Below are 23,392 nucleotides of genomic sequence, written 5' to 3'. Positions count from 1 at the left end.
GAATTGGGGCAACAATATTATGGAATTAACTTTTGTATCAATATCTACATATTATAGTTTTGCCAAGATAAACTTCAATACAAAAATTTAGAGATTGACATTTGTATCAATATGATCACCTTTCAATAATTTTTTAACTTGACTTTATGAAAGTATTATCGATTGTAAAAGAAAGCAGGCTACCCACATTGTAGTAATGAAGTGACATTTCTGAGGGTTAATTGTATCAGTATGTCTACATATTATAGTTTTGCCAAGATAAACTTTGATACAAAAATTTAGGGATTGACATTTGTATCAATATGTTAATATTTTCAATAATTTTTTAACTTAAATTAATGAAAGTATATCGATTGTAAAAGAAAGCAGGCTACCCACATTGTAGTAATGAAGTGACATTTCTGAGGGTTAATTGTATCAGTATGTCTACATATTATAGTTTTGCCAAGATAAACTTCGATACAAAAATTTAGGGATTGACATTTGTATCAATATGTTAATGTTTTCAATAATTTTTTAACTTAAATTAATGAAAGTATATCGATTGTAAAAGAAAGCAGGCTACCCACACTGTAGTAATGAAGTGACATTTTTGAGGGTTAATTGTATCAGTATGTCTACATATTATAGTTTTGCCAACATAAACTTCGATACAAAAATTTAGGGATTGACATTTGTATCAATATGTTAATGCTTTCAATAATTTTTAACTTAAATTAATGAAAGTATATCGATTGTAAAAGAAAGCAGGCTACCCACATTGTAGTAATGAAGTGACATTTCTGAGAAACCCAACTCATGATATATCTATATGAGAAACAATACTTGGAATAGTAAATCATTTCAGAAAAAAATTAGAATAAGGCATTGTAAGATGGCTCATACAATGGTTGGGATTTCCTATGTTGTCGTGATGTGTGGTGTGGCCAAAGGTATAAAGTGGGAAAATGGTGTGCTCACGTCTCAAAAGATATGTATATATAATATATATATATATACATTTACAGAGCCATAGACCTTGTACTATGGGTGTAGAGTTTGATTCTTTGGTAATGCGGTTCATATTAAGGACTATTTATTCCTTTTTCTTATTTGGCGAAAGATAGGGAATAAACGCATTTAATGCTGAGAAGAGGGCTTATTTCGGGTCGCACGTTTTGAGGTTTCGGGGGTGTTAGGAGGTCGCTCATTTAGAGTTTTGGGGTGTACCATTAGGGTTCGAGGTCACCCATGTTGTTTCTTGGAGCGTATTGTTAGGGGTTTTCTTCAATTCTTCTTCTTCTTCACACTTTGGGGTTTCTTTTTCTTCGTATCCTCAACGCACTTGAGGTGTTAAGGTTTTATCTTCTTCTTCTTCGTGAGATTTTAGGGTTCTTGTTCTTCTTGTTCTCAAGCATACATTGAGACCGAATAATCTCCAGTGAGCGTCATTACATGTCGATGGAATCAAAGAAGGGGTTAGGCAAACTCGCACACTGGTCATTTGAAAGGAGGACGAAGTGGCACGAGAACACTACTCCGATTCAAGGTATCATAGTTGTTTGGGAGGTAGTCGCGGTCTCAGCAGTCCACTTGATTTGCACCTTCACCGAAAACTCGATCAACTCCCCAACTTTTGTTCCATTTAAACTTAATGGTTATCTTCTAATTGTTCAATGTAAGCCTTTGAGTCTAAAGAGCCTCCGATTGTGGAGAGTCTTTGAGTTTGAAAAGCCTTTGACTTTGGAGAGTCTTCAAGTCTGACGAGCTTTCCACTCTTTGGAGTGTTCGCGTCGCCTAACGTCTGCACCTTCCTAGTCCTTCCGTCTTCCCTGGTCCTGCTCGAGTAGCACACACAAGCACATTTACACGACAACGTGTCATTGGAGTTCGGAAGGATGCATACAATTTCAAACCCATTTTGGTTTTCAAAGGATTTCAAACAAAGTATAATTTCACATCAAATTTAAGAGGGTTCATATTCAAATCCAAGCTTGCTAAACTACACTTGAATCGTTTCAATTTGAAGGCATCGTTAGAACAATATCACAAGGCTATTAATTAGGGTATAATCATAATAAAACATGGGGGTCATCATTGAACAAACCCTTGGGAGGACAACACCTCTTGGTTCGGCTTGCATTAATGTTTTTGTAATAATTGATGGGCATCGAAAAGTTGTCCCAATGCATTAGGCCCATGCCTTGTAAGCTCTAAGTTGAGAGTTCAACAACTTACACAAATCACTATTGGTTTTCATAAGGGGTAACCTCAACTTATGGATGATGTGTGTGATAATATATAAATGGAGATAATGAGTAAATTCTGTACAGAGTATTTTGCACTCCATAGGATTCATGCTCTCTTAGACTATACCCATTAATTTTGGATTCAAATCCCCACTGTTTTACTAGATGGCAGGTATCTACATATGTATGCCAATATTTTTTATCCCCATCGCGTTTTCTTACTCTTGTACAACTAAGGTAAAATGTACCAAGGCCAATAAGCACTCTATGTTTCCCAATCAATTTTGGCAGAAAGAATTTGATACCATCAACAAAACTAGTTTCTGGGAATAAATGATTGGTAAATCTAATCGGAAGACAGGAAATAACAATGTTTGGACCCACTACTTTTGATGACAAGCATACTTTTGATTGAGCTCTCAAATTTATACTTATCTTAGCAAAAACCCTCATAAGAAATCATTGCTTTGATCAGTCCCACCTTTGATGTGAATCTCCTTTCCATTTATGGGAAATCTACGATTGGCTACAGATGCATTTTGCCATTTACAATATTATCAATTCTCATTAATTACTCAGAAAATGTCAATCGTACAATTTCACAGAATTTCACAACAACAGTCAATTGTTGTGTTGAGTTTATATATTGTACATGCAATCCGCAGATAGCAGAAGTAATAGGATTTTGGTAGGACATATTCAAGGATGAATATGTACAAAGAATGGGATTATATCATTACATTTCAGTTTCTTCTCACCTGATTGAAAAGAAAACTTTATTATGAAAAAAATTATATTACAAAGAGCCTTGTCCATACTGTGAATATGGGAGATGACCACGGCCGAAGAAAGAATTTCTCATCTAGAGCTTGAGCTTGAATGGTGGTCTTGTTCTCTATGAATTTCATCCATAATTACTATCAGTGTCACGACAAACGCATAGTCAACACCTGGATGTAAGACAATTGAAAAAGTGTTTTTTTTCAATTGCGAGTTTGTGTCGAATTGCCCTTTTACCTACCCAAAGAGACACCGAAAAACACAAAATTAATTTACCTCAAATGAATCTACCTGATTAACTAAATTAACACAACATATTTTAAGAATTAAAAACTTGCGTACAAAGTGAACACCCATCTGAAGGACAAACAGTGTGTGGGATGTATGCCTAATGCTATGTCTATGCTGACACATTAATTTGGGAGAATAATTTAAACAATGGTTGATTTCTAACTCTTTACTATCTAGAAAGCACATAGACTAGTATCAAAGTTCCTGAAGTAATTAAAACCATGTTGTTTCAAAAGGCAAGAGACGGTGTGCTGATTTTTACCTCAGCGATAATTTCAGATCCATGAAAGACCTTGCAATTCCTTTTCACATAGTTCCCCTTCACTTTGAATTGGGGTGTCTTCTCCTTCTGTGATGATGCCAAGAAAACATGAAAGGATTTCTTGAGCTGCAAATATGCGGACCTCTTTACACTGAAAAGTGCTTCCTCAGCCTTTGGCACCTCGCCGCGAAACACATCCCACCGGTTGTATAAGCTCCGTGCCTAACATCAAAAGAAAAGTATCTTATATGCTGAAAAGCAAACCAAATGTCAAAGCACATATGTATGTGCTCTTTTAGACTTTGTAAATGTTTTTTTATTAAATACTAAACCTCTACACTTGGAATGTGGGTAAGAATTAATGCACAGCACATTTTCTAAAAATCTATGGTTTATGTGAACACTCATTCTTATTGAGCAAAATTTTCAAAGACGTAACTAGAATTTGAGCTCCACACGAAAAGAACCTCAAAAGCCAATGAAGAAAATGCAAGGAAAGAAACCGTAATTTGATGAAGAAACAGCCCCAAAAGCACCTCAAAATTTGTAAACAGCAAAAACATTGAGAGGAAAAGCACTTTGAAATGGTAGTAAAAAATGTGGAAAATCAATTTTCAAACATAAAAATCAACTCTAAAAACTGCTGAAGGAAAAAGGCAAAGTTCCAGTGCAAGGCAATGCAGTTGAAGGCATGAAAATATAATATAATTGGAAAAGCATATTCCACAAGCCATTCTTCAAAAATAAACTTTAAAAAGAAAAAGAAAACAAAATGAGAGAGAAAAAAGAAAAAGCAAAAATAAGAAAAAAGTTCGGGGGGAAAGAAGCTTTCCTCAAGAAAGGCTGCTTCAAAAGGTTCACATAAAAAAAGTAAAAAAATCAACAGCTCCAAAATGAGAAAGAAAATTCAAGGAATGGAAGAAAAAAGCAAAAAAGAAGCAAAAAAGAGTTTCCAATTGGTAACTAAGGGAGATGCAAGGAAGAGATGGAAGAAACCCAGGGGTTTCCTGTGTCTGTATGTATATATAATTTGAATTTAGAAGATTAATATGCTAATGCATTGTTTTCTAACAAATTTGGATGAAGGTTAACTCTTATGGTCAGAGGCATGTATATATACCTTCATCACGAATCTCTGAAAACTAAGGGGTATTCAGATAAAATTTTAAAAGTCGTATGTAGGGAAAATTTACCAAACTAGGGGCAAAGTTTTGCATATCTACAAGATTACAGGGTGTAATCTGCTAAGTTTTTGGAAAAAGAAAACTTAAAAGAGGGTGTCGGCACAAATCTATAAAAATTAAGAGGTGTAATTGAGTGAATTTGCCAAAATGCGTACCTTCCTGTGGGCGGAGAGGACGGGCACAAATGCAGGATCAAGGAGGACTCGATGGTTCTGAGTTTTGCGGGTGCGAGAGGAGAGCATAAAGAGGAGTATTCCATTTGTGTCTCTGAATGTGAAATCTCCCATGCAGTATGTGGAGCCAGTGAACTCCTTGGAAACCTTGATCTCGAGGGAGGGGAGTGGCTGTGTATATCTAGAAGCCACTACTGGAGATATGGTGGAAACATACTCTGGATCTATCACCTCCTGAATCTCCTCCTCCACCTCCATCTCCTGTTGTTGTTGTTGTTGTTGTTGTTGTTTTATTTTCTGCCCATTATCATGTTGATCCTTCTCCTTCTCCTCCTCCTGCAAAGCTTCTTCCACATGTGTTCCATGAATATGCAGGGTCTGCAAACCCTCATCTTTCGCCACATTTGGGACTTGCAACATTTAGGTCTCTCTTCAAACCCACACCCCCCCTCCCCCTCCTTCTCCCTCTCTGCCTTCCTTTGGGTCTGTCTGTCTGTCTGTCTCTGTCTCTGTCTCTGTCTCCTTCCCTCTCTGTTCTTTCTCCCACTCTCTTTTTGGATGCCTGTCTCTTTCCCTATTGTGGGTTTCTCTCTCTGAGCTCTATGTACCATCTCTCTCTCTCTCTCTCTCTCTCTCTCTCTCTCTCTCTCTCTCTCTCTGAAGTCAATGGAGGCAAGCAGTCAAAACAGGGCAGCCTTTGACATTTTGTATCATATATGTATGTCTATATGTGCCAAGAAGGAAATCTCATTTTTGGTTCTCTGGGGCTTAGCCTGGCTTGCTTAGATAGTATGTATGTACATATTGCCAATCCGCGATTGGATTGACTTATCGTCGGGCTCTCAAGCAATCAATTCACAAGGCTATCTAATAATATATAATGCAAAAATCAGCAACATATGCTCTACCCCCCCCAAATGACTGACCTGTCTGCAATCGCATCCTCAAAATAGTTGGAGCTTGGCATCAAAATATTGTACAGGAAGAGGACACAATTTGAAAAACACAATAATTTGTACTTAGCATACATGTCGAGGACCCTCTTTTTTATGACAAATTTGGAAGATAAGGAGCGAATGCCCGACAAGAATGGATGGGGGAATCTGTGTCATGGTTTTGGGTAAACATTGCAAGAGCGCTCTCGACGACAGTTGAGACTGCGTGAAACTATCACCAACATGACTCACTCACCCAAGCAATTGGTAAAAATACAACCATTAGTTATACAATGTTACCATTAAAGAGCACATGCCAAAACTAGTAAACCTTAGCAAGGTAAAACATGGTGTCTGGAAAACTAAAACATGTGAAACTCGAGACTATTGTTTGCTGAAATTGTTGATAGAATAGTGTTTAAGGGCTTCTTGGAAAATTGGGTTGGTCAAACTCAATGGTCCCTAATAGCTACGTGATTATCTCAATTGGGTACACCATAGCCAAAATATATGGATCAATATTGGAGCATGACTTTAGTGAATGATATGAGGAACAAGAAACAAGATCCCAGAAACGAAAGAGATTTAAAGAAAGGCACCCTACTACTAATCCTAACTTCGGACTAAGAGAAATTATATACTAGAGGAAGGTCAAACAAGGAAGGAAAAGATATATTGTTATGATGTTGTAGACTTTTGTGAAACATTCAAGGTACATAGTGCAATGGAAGAACTAGCGAAGTCGCTACATGCCATTGGAATACTAGAAATGTCCAATGGACAATATATGCTTTATGGGAGACTTGTGTAGAATACAAGCATAGGGACGAATGTCAAATATTATGTCAAAAGAGATGCAAAAATGCCCACTATCCTCCAAACCTATTTGGTATTTACGTAAACAAGTTCTCAAAACATATCGGAGAAAGAAGTGGTAGATCTAGTCTAGAGTGATGATATCTACGTTTCCATTCATTGTTGATGTTGTGCTCATCTATGACGCATGTGAGGAACCTCAAAAGCCCCTAGACACTCCCCATGCCTTTTGCAAATATACAAATCTCCATGGTGAATTGTGGGAAAACTGAAGTAAGTGGTAGTCGTTGCCTCATCAATGTCGGCCAAAATTTTCAAAATTACTTTATCTTTGGAGGAGCACTCATGAAATTTCTTTAAACCAAAGCACAATAATTTTGTTAAATGGAGTGTGCATTCTCTCTAGATTTAGAGAGTCAATCTAACAACTCAAGAATTGGCATTCCATGTTAAGCCGTATTGAATTGCTTAGTGCTCACTTCATCACCAACACCGGATTCCAACTCTTGGACATGTTTTATCTTTTTGCAATTCAAATTATATCTCTCCTTTTAATGTCTTATATCTCTTATACTATTGATATAAATGTTCATCAAATTCCACATCACGATATTTGAATAATATAGTTTGTATGTCTTTGACTAGGGGTTGTATTCGAGGAAGATGAATCTCTTGCACTTAACATCCAAACTTTGTCCTACAATTGCCAAGCTCATGTGCAATCAAATATCCTTATATGCATGCCAAACGGGTTCTTACGTAAAGGTACATCCATTGCAGTCAATGTAGACCATAATATTAATTTTTTTCAACCCACTTACATGTATGTACATCCATTGCAGTCAATGTAGACCATAATGTAAATTTTTTTCAACACACATAAATGTACATCCATTGCACCACAAAGTTATTTTTTTAGCCTAATAGAACTCATGCACATGCTTCATCTTTTGATGATTCATGTTATATTTGCCTTCTAATGTCTTGGATCTACCACCTTGTTGTATAGATATTCATCGATCTCCACATTTAGACCAAATGTTATCGTCTTGACAGTTGAATAATAGAGTTTGTGAGCCTTGAACTTTGGCTTGTATCCAATGAAGACGCATCTCTTGCTCTTGATATCCAACTTTGACCTACACTTGTCAAGCACATGCACATACGATATGCAACAAAAGGTTTCTTGCCTAAATATGCATTATGTGTAGTTACACCTTCTTGAAAGTCTATGTAAAAACTTGATTGAATATGTAGACCATAGTGCTAATTAACTAAGCCCCATAGGAATCATGCAATCCCTCAAAGCGCCTCAATAATGATCTAAAGCCTTGGGTATACAATGGAGCCATCGACTACCTTCACATTCATTTTGATGATATATACTCAAATTTGTTTGAAAGTTTTTATTGTGCTCGAGCCATCGACTACCTTCACATTCATTTTGATGATATATACTCAAATTTGTTTGAAAGTTTTTATTGTGCTTGATCAGTCCAAAGAATTTCACCTTTAGGTTCAATTCTTGCTCCGATATCATATGCCACTTTATAAACTTTCTGAGTGTCTCAACCTTCTCATCATACAATTAAAATTTATGATGATGAAGTAGGATGATCCACCTAATGTTTTTAATATCATCTTTATGTAGAAGTTGGTATGAATTAACTTTAGAAAATACTTTGCTCTATCAATCTCATGTGAGTAAGACTTATTTTGTAGTTGACCAACATAGAAGATCCACTCCTATGAACTTTAGCTAGCCCATGCCAATCATGTACCAACCAATCCATCATCACTTTTTGCAATATCACAAGTCTTCCACATCCCACAAGCCTTTGATGGCATAATTTTGCATTTGAAAACCTCTTGTAGTTTTCGATGTCTAAGGCTCTCATGTCCAACAAACTGCATTTTCTTTCTATAGACCCGAGTACTTTTTCAATAGTTGTGGATTTTTGCACTTGAAAATAGACACTTGTGATTGTCATATACTACCTCATGGCCAACATTTGTCCATAGAGACATTTACAAATTTACAATAGATTCCAATGTATTTGGGGAACCCTAAAATATCTTCCCAACAGTTCATTCCACCACTAAAGTCTTTAGATATATGCATATTGATCACATCTCTAGTTTTTCCATAAAATGAGGCCAATTAATCCTCTACCTTTTGTATCATTGTCTCATTCAACAAGATGTTTGTATTCCATCCTATGATAAATTGAATAGTTCACATGCATCTCCTTGCCATTTAAGTTCTCTCCATTTCTAGGAGAAATGATGATGGGAGTGTCTACAATCATTGAGGACCACTAGTTATTAGAAAAATTATGCATGCAATCATTAAAGTTTCTCTTTTTGTCTCAAGTCCAGTAATTTTTTTACACATCATACATAATTACAAAACACTAAAGTTCCTTGTCTTCAAAATCCAAACCATCATATTTTTATTGATGATATTAGCTTTGATCATTTATGACATTTGTTTGAACATTTGTACACATGCCACAGGTAATCTATATAATCTTCAAATTTTGGGTGCATTGAGTATCATGTGTTCATATTTCTAGGTTTTTATTTACCTTATAATTTTGTTTCTTACCTATTATAGCCTCTTGTGACTAGAGGTTATGAATACTAGAGCATAAGAATAGGTCAGCCATGAATTATAAACATGCCACGAGCAATAATAGATAGTTAATGAAGTTGGATCCACACATCATTGAAACATCATCAATCGCAAGCATTTTTGGAGCTTTGCATTTTTCTATCCCCTCAATCAAAACTATTGCATCCATTACTCCATTTCTGTTTCAACATATTTCAATCAGAACTACTACAACCATTACTCCATTAGCAAGAGGCCAAGAGACAATGATTTTGTGAGCGTGCATGTCACATTTTAGGATGACATTGCCTTTCTTATTCATCATAAGAAATTGATAACTAATAGAATGAAAATGAGGTCTTTAAACTATGGCATGAAGTCAACTTTCTAAGGATTAGACAACCAAGGATAACAATCTCATCAAGAATTTGAAAGAATATACAAGAAATAAATAACCATCTTGAAGGAACATCAATTCATAAAAAGAGAAAGGGTTATAAGTTTCGATAAACAGCTCGATCTTAAGAATTGAACCTATGAGTTGTATGGCAGACTTGTTCAACAGTATCATAAAAATGTACATCCTGGCTCTATCCGCTTTCTAATTTAATTATTTGGTAGAGGTTAAAAAGCAAGGAAAACCTTCTGAAAGAATCTGAATATAGAACAAATTTGAAGGCCAAAATTATTAATGCAATTTAGAAAGATATAAAAATCTTTATTCAATTCTAATGAATGAATAATCAAAAAAAGCATGACAGTAGACTAATTCAAGCAAACTGATAATGAAACGTGTCCTCCGTTCTTCACACATTTTCTCACCTTCCTTTTCTTTAAGGTACTTAGATAATCCCATATATGATATGTGCTTTAGAGAAGTTTTGATCCAATGTGAAAAATGGATTGGCCCAATGGTTTAGGGTCTTCTTACCCTACAAGATAAACGTCAGAAGTTCGGATATTTCACCCATTAAAGAAAATAAGGAAAACAAATTCAGCTATTTCTGGGCAAATTCAGCTCCTAGACATTCCTGAAGCTTTATTGAGCTGCTTGATCTACAGAATTAGCCAGTAAAATCCACCTGAAAGCAGAAGCATAAAAAAAGGGATCCAACAATCTGTAGGAACAAACTCAAAGTCTGAAAGTTATTATCATATACATATATGAGGAGGGTTTGAAATTTTCCTTGCCCTGTACACATATATGAGGGTTTGGAGTGAGCTCTCAAGCTTCTTGTTTTTTATCTGAGGCTGGCTCCTGAACCACAGGCGGAGGGACTGGTCTGGATGTTGGTGCTGGAAGCCGTCCAATTTCATCAACTTGAGGTAAGATTTTGGGAGTAGGCCTAGCTGGCCGTGGTAGAAGGCGACCCTTCTTCTCAAACCATTCTGGCTTCGTAAGAGCCTTCAATCCTAGCCTTGTATAGTGAACTCGTGTCACACTCCCTCCCGCAGCTTCCACTGCTGCCTTAGCCTTTTGTGAAACTCTACTTACCTACACACATTTTGAGCCTTTCAGCTTAAATAGCCTTCAAAATTTCTCCATTGATCTTATTCTACACCAATATACACACAAGAGGGAAGGGGGTAGTCTTCTAACACTTTCCCTACATACACACACTTCCAGCATTTCAACTTACTCTCAATATTTTCATTGTTTTTATTATATCACCATATATGTACAAAGGGGAGGAGGAAGGTGTTTCTGTAAGTGAGGAAAAGCATACCTCCAAATGCATAGGAATAGAGAATGAACTAGCTCCAGCTCCAAGCAGCTTCACACCATCTTTTATCTGTTTCCCAACAAGCCCTGCATCCTACACCAATGTAGCAAATGTTTTTAGCACAAACCCATAAAGAAATATATTCAATGAAAACTGTCAGATAGTACCTTCAATGTCTTCATTGTGATTAACTCATTTGAATCTAGCTTTCCTTTCTCCACTGATTCCGCAACAGTTTTCAGATTTAATGGCTGCAAATTAGTTGTCATCAATTGAGTGGCATAAACAGACTAGAGTTCAATTTTAGACAATCAGAATCAAAGTAAAATAAACACACCATATTCCAAACAGAAAACTTTATCAACAGCCTCAATAGATACAGGTATTTTACCAAATGTCAGATCCCAAGTTCCAACACAATGCAAGCTGTTTTATTCTCCAGCACGCATTTAGAAAGATCCGCAGCTAGGGTCTAGCGATCCTGTTTTACTAATACAATGACCTGGTCATTTAACTGGCTTTTCTAAAAACTTCTAATACAACTTATTACAGTGGAGGCAACAAAAATTATCCTACATAGCATCATATGATATAGCATGTAAATCTGGCTAATGGATGTATCTATCTATTCACTATGTCTAGATGTTCCAGATATCAGACTGCATAAGGAATAGTCAATTGTGGAGGTTCTGTTATTGCAGCGTCTTTATGCTACAAGAAAAGACTAAAGATCAGAGAAAGGAAAGCCAGTCTGTTTAGAGTAGCCTAAATTAGCTCATAAAGAGCAAGCCTTAGCATGATTGCCTTATAAATTCTATCCCTACAAAGGCGCGATATAAAAAGATCAGATTTTGAAATTTTAAAACAAATTTCAGATTCCTTAAACATAAGAGTAGTCAGAACTAAAATCTTGTTTCATGAAACATTTCTGATCAATATTTTCCATAACTATGATTCAAACTCTACTGTTCGATAAACTTGAAACTGTGTATAAAGCAATCTTAATCCTGATCTCAAAAGGATATAGAATAACCATCTGAGCAATTGGCATGTCATCACAGATAGACTAATCTCTTTCAAAACAATGCTAGAGGTCGAGAAAAATGGATGATAGTGTATGTTGTTTGAAATGAAACAATAAAATTTCTATTCAAAAAAAGATGGATTCCAATTAAACAATAGCATCACCGTGCATTCCAGAGTAACTGAAATCTTATGGTATAATTGACAGGTATTGTGCTGCAAAGACTTGTAAAAGGGAAAGGAGTGGGATATGGTTACACCAATGTATTTATTTTCTGGTAAAACGTAGATTGAATAAGTTATGCAATTACACAAAAGTTCCATATGCTTTGAAAAAACTATATCAATGCTTCAAAAAATAGAAACAACAGCATTTGGTGTAGCATTCACCATAAATAACTTCTGCATAGTTTCAGGGGTATTTGTGAAACTTGTTTGATGTAGCATCCATCATAAATAACTTCTTCATGGTTTTCCCCTCCTAGACATATATGGCTTTACAAATCTCGTTTCCAGAATCCAAGGGTAAACAAAAGTAACATTGCCCAAAACTGAATGATAATAATGACAAAACAAAAAAAGACAAGAAGAATACCTTGAAAGTTAAGCTGAATTTGTTGTGGAAACCTCGGCGAGGGAGGCGTAAACGAAGAGGAGTTTGTCCACCTTCAAAACCGAGGCGAGGTCTCCGGCCTCGAGCTTTCTGGCCTTTATGTCCCCGCCCGCAAGTTTTGCCCCTTCCCGATCCGATCCCTCTTCCCACCCTGCGCTTAGCCTTTGTCGCCCCTTTGTTGTCCCTGAGGTCATTAAGAGCTAAGAATCTGAGCCCCGTGGGGGAGGTGTGAGCCACGGAGACCTGCGGCGGAAGAACGGAATCTGAAGCTTCCAGCTCCACAATTCCTCTCTTCCCTCTTGTCCTTGCTGTAGTGGAGAGGGAAGACATGTATTGCGTTTGCAGCTTGTTCTTCACGGTGGCCATAGCCTGGCAGGCTCTGCGCTGCAGCCATGGCCTGAGCATCATGTGCTTCTCTGTCTGTGTGTGTGTGTGTGTGTGTTCTGTTCCTTCTCTTGGAAATTTGATTGAAAGGTTTTAGAACAAAAAGAAAAACACACACAACACAATAAGGTCTACTACTACTACTACTACTACTACTACTGAAGATTTGAAACTCTAAAAAAGTGAAGGTTTTGGAATGAGAAGAGAATTTATTTTTTTTATTTTTTTTTTTGGGGGGGGGGGGGGGGGGCTCAATTCAGCCCAATAATGTGTGCCTCTTTGGTTCGAATCCTTGTTGCCAAATGCATCTTTCTTTATCCCATCGGCGTTTGTATGTATGTGTTGGGAAACATGTCCCTCTGGATGGGAAGAAGAGAACGAACCGATTCCGATGGAGTCCAATGAGTATTTCGGCCGAGGCCGAAACCGAAATCAGGAGACTATACTTGTAAATAGTCTAAATGTGCCCCTTGTGGGCTATATCTGTAAATTGCCCAGAACGTTGTATTGGTATAAATATAACTAGGGCAAACTTATGAGAATAAAAGGGGGAATCATTTTTAGTTGTATAGTTAGACAGGTAGTAGTTGCCTCTGTAACTGTGTGAGTATGAGTGTGAGTGTGTGTGTCTTTTCTTTCAACCACTTATGTTTGTTTGTCAATCAACTTGTGATAAGCAACATTCATAGAGATCATAGTCAATCCCTTATTTCCAACAAACCTCCAATCAAGCTCTTGAGATCGCCCATCTAAATCAGGAATTGGCTCATGCGAAGATAGTATTTGTTGCAACTTATCCCAAATAAAGTTATAACCTTTTGGAATACGAAATGTTGATCTTATTGTTCGAAAAACCATTAATCTTCTTTGTGAAACCAACATAGCATCCTTAACTGTTACCAAACCCAATCTAGCCATCCGATTAAATTGAAAGTTAAGAATTTGTTTACCCTCCCACTTCAACAACCTCGATGTTGCCAAAACCTCCATTTGTAATGACTTGGCACATCCCCTTTCTTGTGGGGGATTTCATAAGCCCATTACTTGGTGGTTTCGTGTGATCAAGGCAGGTTGGTGTTCTCGATTGATGCTACGAGCCAAGGTATTTATTTGGAGAGTTATGGTTGGACCTTTACCATTAGGGGATGCATTAAAAAAAAGAAATTTACTAAAGGATTGTGTTTCTTTTGTTAGGTGGAATTGGAACATAGTAGGCATCGATTTATTTCATGCCCGATGGCAATGATGGTTTGGAGGTGTATCAGTTTAGTGTGGATGTCTCTAACAGGAGTAAGTCTATCTTCCTTCATTTGGGTTTTTGCACATATGGAGAACAATGAACCGATGCCTCATTTTCAAATTATTTTTGAGTTCTTGAGGTATTGGGGGCTATGGTTCAATTGGAATATGCGGAATGCCTCCATTTTTTATTCGCAAGTTGGGGGAGAAAATATGTTCTAAAGTTAAAAGAACTTCTTTTGTGGCAATTGACAATGCTAGAGAAGTCACGAAATCTCAACCATGAAGAGAGACAACTCTACAAGGTCACATATCATCATACTTGCCATTTGAATTGGTGTGTAGGGTGGCATTGAGTTTGGTGGCGTAGTATTCTCTAGATCCCTAGATAGACGGGTTATATACTTTGTAGTAAGTTAGTCATGGTGGTGTTTTTTGTTTCGTAATGAAAGCCATTCTTAACGGAGAGAGAGAGAGAGAGAGAGAGAGAGAGAGAGAGAGAGAGAGAGAGAGAGAGAGAGTGTGTGTGTGTGTGTGAGTATAACTTTGTAACCGCCTATCACACGAAGGAGAACTCGAGGTCATTGCCTCCGAGTTTCTTATTTGTACTTCTCCGCTATCGTAGTGATCTGTTTCTTGGGTTTTGTGGACCCCCGTGGTTTTTCCTAGTTCGGGTTTCCACGTTAAATATTAGTGTCTTTGTTCTTTCTGTTTTTTCTCGTTTTCTGTCTATGTATCTATTTCACTCGTTTCTTTGCACCCGCATACGAACGTGAAACCGGTCGTGGCCGGTCGATTCTCAACAGTACGTACGTATGTGTATATATGCATGTATGTATGTATGTACGTACGTGTATGTATCACTTCTTTTCAACTACATCCTACATCCCGTGCACTGCATGTAATTGGCATCCTCCATCATCTCATATCTCGACAAATGCCTCGTCTCCATATTTGCACCCAACTAAAAAAATACATTGGAACATCATAACTTGCATGTTCGAGAGAACCCAAAGTTTGGTTCCAAACAGGCTTTGCCGGTTCACCACACTGTATCATAGAAGTCATCAAAATGGAGAGGACCTAATTGTTTGAATCTCATGCCATGGAATCAACCTTGTCCTATACAACATACATGAGCACAACAATGTATATTCATGATCTCCTTCAATCAAACAAGGTATTGCAATCTTTCATTTCCCCAAGTACTTAAATCCATCGGGCTGCATTCTCATCATCATGTGTGTTGTTATCGCAATTACTAATAGTTTTTGTTCCTTGTTGGCATGGTATGCCTTTTTTGGGTGCCTTAAACAACGGAGACAAAGCCGCTATTAACACTGGATTTACCATGGCCAATGTGATTTTATGCCACTTTCACGTGGGTATCATCATGTCTACGCATTGAGATGGAAAGCCCTGCCTAAGTATTTCGAATTGGTAAAGTTTGTAGCATGATGACCTTGCTACCCAGGAGTTGGGAAATCCACTCGATTCATTGTAAAACAAGAAGAAAATCGTCGGACATGAGTGGGGGGAGGCCTCACTAGAGGAGGTGAGTAGGAACCGGTTTGGCTCTAAACGGCTCTGTTCGGCTTGAGCCGAACCGTTTCCGTTTCCTGCTCCCCTGCCCTCCCAGGCTCCCCCCCCATTTGAACACACAGAGAAATGGCTCTACAAATGCTCCATTCTGAGGAAAAGAGCAAACCCATCAACAGAAACTCGTCTTTCTTGGAAAGGTAAGCATCTCTACCTCTGTCTGTGTATAACGAAATTTGCCCCTTATCATCTTTTCTGGAATGTTTCGTTCTTCATCCTCTGTTATGACTTGTTTTTATTTTTTGCTCATATCTTCTATTTTCGTCATTGATTTTTGCAAATCCGTGTCCCCTGGATTTTGTGTTGTTTTCATGTTGATTCCTTTACGTAATCGAGGCGATCTTTTAGATCCTTGAAACTAAAGGGATTCAAATCCAATGCATGCATTGCCTACTGATGTGGCGCAAAATCATTGGAATTACTTAGGCCTCAAGCCAGCCGACAAAATGCTGGCACAGAAATCCGTGCGGATGTGGCACATCATCATCAGTCTATGAGAAATGCCAGGTGACTAGTAGCTAGCTGCCCTGGCAAGATAAAAGTAAATACATATTTGACTTTGCAAATCGGAAATGCGTAGGCTCAGGTTGAGTTGATTTCACCAGACTTTGGAAGTAGCTATCATACTTATCTTGAAGTTTGAATAGTGGCACTAGGACCATGTACTGCCTGCCGCTACAAGGTTGTGTAGATCTCCCAGAATTGTTTTATCAATCTATTGATGGAATTGAATAATGTGCATTGGAGGTTCAGGAACTCCTGCTACTAGCACAGAGTCGCACAAATGCATTGTCTTCAGACATCTCAATGATCTTCTTTGAGAGGGGATTTTCATGTTTCTGTCCGATCGTCCTAGTTATAAAATCAACTAGGTTCATATGTTCTATCAATCAAGGATGCTGTCCTTGTTCGTCATTGATTTGCGCGTGTCACGTAGCTAAAGCATGAACCTCGTGAAGACACAAGTCATCATAATCTTTGGCTTCCATACCCAATAGTTGGATCCATTCAACTCTAGAGTTTTTTTGAAAAAGGGCAAAGTGGATATCTTAGGAGCTTGACACTGTATGTTGTATCGATAGAGATGTCTTGAAGGGTTTTCTACTTTCAGAAAACAAGATGGGGCACGTAGTTGAACAGCTTTTCTGAAACCAAGAAATGTGAATTGAAGAAATGCAGCAGTTTCTTTGTTTTGGTTCCATTAGGAAATGAAGAATCACACTGTAATTGTTATGTATATACATATAATGAATCATACGTACCATACATGAATTCGCATTCGAGAATGATTCAATCAAACGTGTATGGTAAATCATCTCAAAGTTGGAAAAAATATAAATAGATTGGAATTTCAAAAAATGACTATGGTCTATATTATATATTGATTGAATCAAATGTCAACACAATTGAAAGTTCAAAACTAACGAATTACTTAACTACTAAACATTAGAAAGCATGAACATAAAAATCAAATAATTCAAAGACATAATTGTATTGATGATGAGCTCATCGTGCAATTATCGATGTTCTCATCTCGAAACTAGTGAAGGTATCAATTTCTTCACTTTAGAACTTTACAAAAAAATGAGTAGGAACTATAGAGATTGAATCAAAATATGTCATTATAAATTATAATCAAACGCTCAAAAACTCATAAAACATATATTGGAGAATATAAAGAAAACATGACAGTAACATAAAATTTTACTATCACATGACACTAAAGAGAGAGAGTGAGAAAGAAAGAAAGAAAGAAAGAAAGAAATATTAACGTCTTTTAAGAGGCCAAAATGGCCTATAAGACCGAATAAGAGATTACATCTTAAATGTTTTCTCGTCTTTGAGAACAAATCAAAATAAAGTAAATATTACACAGTAAATATAAAAGTAAATAGGATGAAAAGAAAAGAGACGAGAGAATCTGGTTTTTGGCACATGCGAGATTCTCAAGTTAGGTGTATTGTAGCTTTTGTCTCCGAAAGATCTCTATCATAGGTCGATCCAGAATGGAAATTTCTCCGAAGCGAGGGAAGCACCTACGATGGCGGGAGATAATGGCTTTTATTTGTCGATGACAAGGGTGTCGAGGTCGTGGTCCATGGGGCCGGGGCCTACGTGCACGGCCAATTGCCATTGCCCGATCAATCGTAACCCCTTTGTTATATCCAGGTCTGGATCCCATTTCTGTATCCTGGGGTTGACTTCTAGCATTAGGAGTGATGGAGCTAAAGAAAGTTGTGATTGTTCTTTGTGGATGAGCTTGTGTGGATGCATTCTTCAACAACTTTTCCCGATGTCTCTTGAGCTCGAGCAAGAAAAGTCCTAGGCATCTTTGGTCCTCATATTCCATCACCTTGCGTAGTGGGCCAAAGCCTTGTTTAAAGAGGCAATGGTATCTCCCTCTGATTTCATAAAAGACACTACAATGACAAACATAGTGTTCTCCCTCTGAGAGAGAGAAATTAGGATTCGAACCCAAGACATAGGCAATAGTAGCACAACAACTTACCACTAGGGTGAGCTAATTTCTAATAATAAAATACGGAAAAGAAGGGAAAAAATGGAGCACACATTTTTCCCTTTTCAAATGTGTTCGTTTCCAAACATTTGTATGCTTGAACAAACATGTTTATTACGTTCTATGTGTATATATATGTACACATTTGCTTATATCACCCTCGAAATAGAGTGAAAATGTCAGAGGGGTTAACACATATTTAAAGATGAATATGGCTAATGCAAATCAAGGATAGAGAGCCCTCACACTATAACATGAATGTGGGCAATTGGTTAGGGTAAGTTCCCTTCTACGCCAACTAATTGCCTTGTCACCTTGCTATAGCAACCAACTCCTGGAGCTGTAAAGGCTCTAAAACTCAGTTATATTTAGAAACTAATTCCAAACATGCAGATATTTAAAGCTTAAATGCTTTTCAGCAATCCGTTTGGGTTCATATATATGTGAATGGTTATAATTTTTATTGTTTTATTTGTGTGGCACTGTGAATATCCCCTACGAAATGTACAAAATCTTACAGATGAATATATAAATTTCTACAATTTTTTTATGCCTTTTTGGTAGTTTTTGATAATGTCAAATAATTTCATTCATGAAAAGAAACTTAAGTTGCTCTGTAAAGAAAACTTTCCCAAACACCGAGCATGCTGAATGTTATTTTTTGGCCCTCAGGATATCATCGTCTTGTAACAGACCTAATTTTGGGGCCATATGCAGGCTTTTGTAGATATCTGATTGCTCGGTCATTGAAAAACTAGGATTGCAATGTCTAGTTTCATTTGTAAATGTCTGGTTCTCAGTTGTCATTTTGCTGAATAGTCCAAAGGCCAATATTTTGGCACCTTTGGAAGATGACAATTATCTGCTCATAAATGCATTATGCAGTCCAGATGAAAACGTGGGTAAAAGATTTCTCTCCAAATTAGGCATCAAAATATATCATAATTGATGCTGTTATTTGTCACCTAAGTATTTCAAGTTTGTTGAAGCTTTAAAAATAGGTTACAGATGTGAATGTTGAAAGTAACCATTCGAATCTTTCTGTAAAACGATTGTTCATTTTACACACACATGTGTTTAATATATGTGTTTTAAAACAAGATCTGAGCATAAGTTATGGCGGATGAGGAGGTAGGAGTCCTGGAGGAATATGACTCTGAAGACAGTGAGCCAGTGGAGACTATAATCAACCGTATAGAGCTAAAGTCCCAACAAGTGGAATGGCAACTAAAATCGTAAGCTCATACTCTTTTAACCTCAACCTAATTATATATATGACATGGTGGTTGTCCAGCTCATTCAAAAGTGATTTGTAGTCAATATGTCAAATCTGGTTTGAGACATTTGGAGTCTTTTTTTGCTTGATTGTGCTGAAGTGGGTGGTAAAGGTTCTTTGGGAGCATTGATATTATTGACCATCCATTGTATGGAATGTCGTGATTGATGGCACTTGTGTTTTTTGGTGGTATGATGGAACTCAAGATAAAGTTCAGCTAATGCACTATGTTACCCAAGTATTTTTGTCTCAAAATTGACTAGGTGATCCAACGAAAGGTCGGTGTCTAGAATCTAGGTATTGTTTCAAGATGGGATACAAAGAAAACTCTTAGATGATTTAGTATCTGGCATCATATCACTTTCCAATACAGAAACAGAATTCAGTGATCTTTGCATGTTCTTCAACATGCTGGTTTGGCCATGACAGGTTATGGAAGCTTTCCAAGTTCCAGTATAGGAGTCTTCTTTGGATGGTATGCAATGGTCAAAGATGCATCACCATGACTTAGAATCCAGACTTCAAAAAGAGCACCAAGCAAGTGGAGGTCACTATGCTTCGGGGTTCATCAAAGATGATATGGATCATCTAGAATGTTGTCCTTCAAATGATGAGAACAGATGTACAAATCTTTCAAAGACAATTGTAGTCAATCTTTTTCTTGAATATTTCCATTCTTTCAAAAGCACTGCATCTTCTGTAGAGCTTTTGCGTAGATACCATACACCATTATATGCATTTGTTTTCAGGTATTAGTGTTGACAATTATGCTGCAACAGTCTGTGACCCATTCTCATAGCCCTTCATTTATGCAATTTTAGATACAGTAGCAAGGTACAAAGTATGCAGTTTCCTTAATAGTTCAGTGGGTACAACCAAATTTGCATGACACATGAAGATCAAGAGAAGACAGCAGTAATTGTGGTGATAATGGTGGTTGGATTAAAAACCATTTCAGCAATGTTCCAATGAATAATCATTGAGTCATATATTCCTACATTTATGCAAGACGTTTTCCTCGATTTCATTGTGTTCAGAGCGGTGGGTGAACATCTAAAGTAGTTATTGACTTAGGAAAATGCAGAGAAGCATGACTTAACTCGAACCAGACGAAATTTACTTTCACTGTATCAAACAGAATGCTCCTGGGTGACATCATAAGCAAGGGTGGAATTGCAATGGACCCAAGAAAAGTCAAAGCAATTGTTGAAGCTCCATCTCCAATGATCCCCAAGGCATTTCCATGATTCCTTGGTCAAATATCTATTGGCACAGCAGGCTGCTGAGGTATCTAGCAGATTTGGCCACACTCTGCACACAGTGGTGCATCAGATTGCTTCACATGGACAGAAATTGGAGAGAAGGCAAGATAGAGTTGTAGTTACTGCAGCCACAAGATCCAGCTGTATAGCCATCTAACTAGGACAAGAAGCTCCATGTCTCTGTGGATGCTTCAGATGTGGCAATCAGAAGTGTTTTCATGCAACGTTACAATCCCAAGTGGTACCAGCCAACATATTATGCCAGTCAAGCTGTCAAAAGTGGAGTGAAACTACTAAACAACCGATCGGGAGGCACTCAGAATGATATATAGTGTAAATAGTTTTTGCCATTACCTGTCGGAAGGGAAAGAAAATTTCTTTCCAAGTGGATCAAATCTGTGTCTAATTAAATAATAATTTGAAATTGGAATATTTCATATGCCAGGAGCCCTCCATTACAAAATCGACGGCTTTTCTGGGACACTATTCCTTTTGTTTACTCATAAAACCTGCTGTGAGCAACACCAGAGTCCAGTGTTAATAAACGTTTGACTTCTAGTCTGTTCTCGTGCCAAAAACTCTGGCTTTCTCCTTAACTATGTACACCTATATCATCCTACTATAGCCAATCGATCATCAGCATAAACTATGATGAGCTGCTCAATGTCATTGTCTTCATCTTTCAGCAGAGGTCGGCATGAACCACATATAGAGAAACCATGCTCCAAATGGGCTTACCTGTTGGGAGAACGTCCTCTTTAGCTTCGTGACCGTGTGTATTCCCCTTTGCGTAGATTAGGCTTTCTATCAATGCCCCAATTTGACTAGGAAGACTGTCTCAAGGTCATATAACCACAGAGGATGATGTTAAGAGAAGGTTAGTAGCCCTTTTTTACACATTATTTACAGGCAAAAGGGTACCAATAATAGGGAGGGGAGTATGATGATATTTAGATGGTCTTTGAATATGGCGCAGTAATGTTATTTTCTTATGACTAAAAGGAAATGTTTAAGTGCACAAACTGAAACAATAATGAAATATTCACAATCTAGCATTCCCTATCAATATCATTTTAAAAGTCAAGTATTAGCATTATTGATTAAAATTACAAATGTACATGCATTACCATGTTTCTTTATGTCTGGTCTAATATTAGCATTTGCTTCCAGAGGTCAGTATGCTGAGGCTTTAAAGACTGCTCTTGATGACTCTCCTACAAGAGCAAAGGATGAGACGTGCAAGGTGAGTGCTCAAAATGTTAACTACTTAAAGAAAGAAACTAGATTAAGTATTTACAAAAAAAAGAAACATATTTTGGCAGGCAGAGTAGTCATGTACATCTTTTTGGCCTGCAGTCAGCAAATTGGGTTGTGGTTCATCGAGTGCTTATGGCATCGAAAGACATTGATGATCTGCTTGCATCCTTGGAATCAGAATTCTATGACATCTTAATGAAGTAAGAAAAAAATAAAATGAGATTTGGTTTTATGGTGGAAAGTGGAGTTCATCTAATCTTTACATGCAATAGGTACATTTATCGGGGTTTGTCGACAGGAGACCGGCCAACATGTGACCAATGCTTGAGGCTCCATGAGAAGCTCACAGAGAAAGCTGGCATGGGTTGCATAATGAGAGCACTTGTAGACAAACGGAACACAGTGTAGTTTGGCACATACATATGTAGGATGATAATCAGTTTTTTATCTGTCAATGAACACCAGTAATGGCATACATCTAATGCAAGATGTACTCAACGTAATTGGCTCTTGACCAAATGCAAAAGCTCCCTTGCCATTGTACCAATCATCTAATATGTAGGCAAACAATAGGAGCTATATTTGGTGAAACAAAGGTTTTTGGAAACACTTTAAGATAAATGAATATAAAATCTAGGATTATTTTAAGAATGTACTCATTTATTACCCAAAAAGTAAGCTAAATGTTTACTGAATGGCAACCACATTATCATGTGCATTTAGGATTTCATAAGATGTAATTTGCCCAATTATGTCCTTGGCTAAATTTAATTCTTCTTGGGTATGAGTTTACATTTATAATGTGTGGTAAGCTCAGTAGTCTACAATACAAACTGAAATTGAGCAGATATCAACATGAGTGTGGTGCTCACATTGATTGATGATGGAAGTGAGATCTGGACCTAATACTTTAGAAGAAAAATCCTAGTAATCACTTCATGGAGTATCTACACCGAACAATTGGCAGGGAGTGGCATTTGATCTTGTGTCAATATTGCAATGTCCACAATGTCTGCAAGCAAATCTGAACAATACGTCTTTTGTCAATTCAATCGAAAGACAGTAACCTATGAACCTATGTTACATGGAAAGCTGGACTGTGGCATGTAGTTTTATTGTTGTTACGAGGGCTGGAAACCAACCTGCATGATTTAAGAGCTTTGCATAATTTAATGTTGATTGAATTTTCCTTAAAACAGCGTTTCTTGGAAAAA

The 23,392-nt window shown here is 37.3% G+C and overlaps 3 protein-coding genes across 6 annotated transcripts; 1 reads left to right on the top strand and 2 right to left on the bottom strand.

Annotated features, from left to right (window-relative positions):
• Positions 1–2,835: 2,835 nt before the first annotated feature.
• Positions 2,836–5,553, bottom strand: LOC147853648 (protein LURP-one-related 10-like). 3 transcript variants are annotated; one of them, XM_087331837.1, is made up of 4 exons: positions 4,901–5,553; positions 4,755–4,802; positions 3,562–3,783; positions 2,836–3,178 (listed from the first exon to the last, which is right to left on the bottom strand). In XM_087331837.1, the coding sequence occupies exons 1-4, from the start codon at positions 5,336–5,338 to the stop codon at positions 3,155–3,157; spliced, it is 732 nt and encodes a 243-aa protein (XP_087187963.1). In that variant the 5' UTR covers positions 5,339–5,553; the 3' UTR covers positions 2,836–3,154. The 3 variants fall into 3 exon arrangements, with proteins under 3 accessions (XP_087187963.1, XP_087187960.1, XP_087187962.1); XM_087331834.1 differs by having other exon boundaries at positions 2,836–3,245; positions 4,901–5,546; XM_087331836.1 differs by lacking the exon at positions 4,755–4,802 and having other exon boundaries at positions 2,836–3,245; positions 4,901–5,429.
• Positions 5,554–10,149: 4,596 nt separating this feature from the next.
• LOC147853647 (Ribosomal protein L18e/L15 superfamily protein) lies at positions 10,150–13,114 on the bottom strand. Its single transcript, XM_087331833.1, has 4 exons — positions 12,626–13,114; positions 11,175–11,258; positions 11,011–11,100; positions 10,150–10,778 (listed from the first exon to the last, which is right to left on the bottom strand). The coding sequence occupies exons 1-4, from the start codon at positions 13,049–13,051 to the stop codon at positions 10,509–10,511; spliced, it is 870 nt and encodes a 289-aa protein (XP_087187959.1). The 5' UTR covers positions 13,052–13,114; the 3' UTR covers positions 10,150–10,508.
• A 3,619-nt stretch (positions 13,115–16,733) lies between these two features.
• Positions 16,734–22,896, top strand: LOC147853646 (actin-related protein 2/3 complex subunit 5A-like). 2 transcript variants are annotated; one of them, XM_087331838.1, is made up of 5 exons: positions 16,734–16,937; positions 19,157–19,618; positions 22,092–22,164; positions 22,248–22,378; positions 22,451–22,896. In XM_087331838.1, the coding sequence occupies exons 2-5, from the start codon at positions 19,500–19,502 to the stop codon at positions 22,584–22,586; spliced, it is 459 nt and encodes a 152-aa protein (XP_087187964.1). In that variant the 5' UTR covers positions 16,734–16,937; positions 19,157–19,499; the 3' UTR covers positions 22,587–22,896. The 2 variants fall into 2 exon arrangements, with proteins under 2 accessions (XP_087187964.1, XP_087187965.1); XM_087331839.1 differs by lacking the exon at positions 16,734–16,937 and having other exon boundaries at positions 19,176–19,618; positions 22,278–22,378.
• Positions 22,897–23,392: the final 496 nt, after the last annotated feature.

Source organism: Azolla caroliniana, unplaced genomic scaffold (genome assembly GCF_043228905.1).
Source record: "Azolla caroliniana isolate FFs.n. ecotype wild unplaced genomic scaffold, voAzoCaro1.0.p SCAF_16, whole genome shotgun sequence".
NCBI classification, from domain to species: Eukaryota; Viridiplantae; Streptophyta; class Polypodiopsida; order Salviniales; family Salviniaceae; genus Azolla; species Azolla caroliniana.
This window is presented reverse-complemented; position numbering and strand designations above follow the sequence as displayed.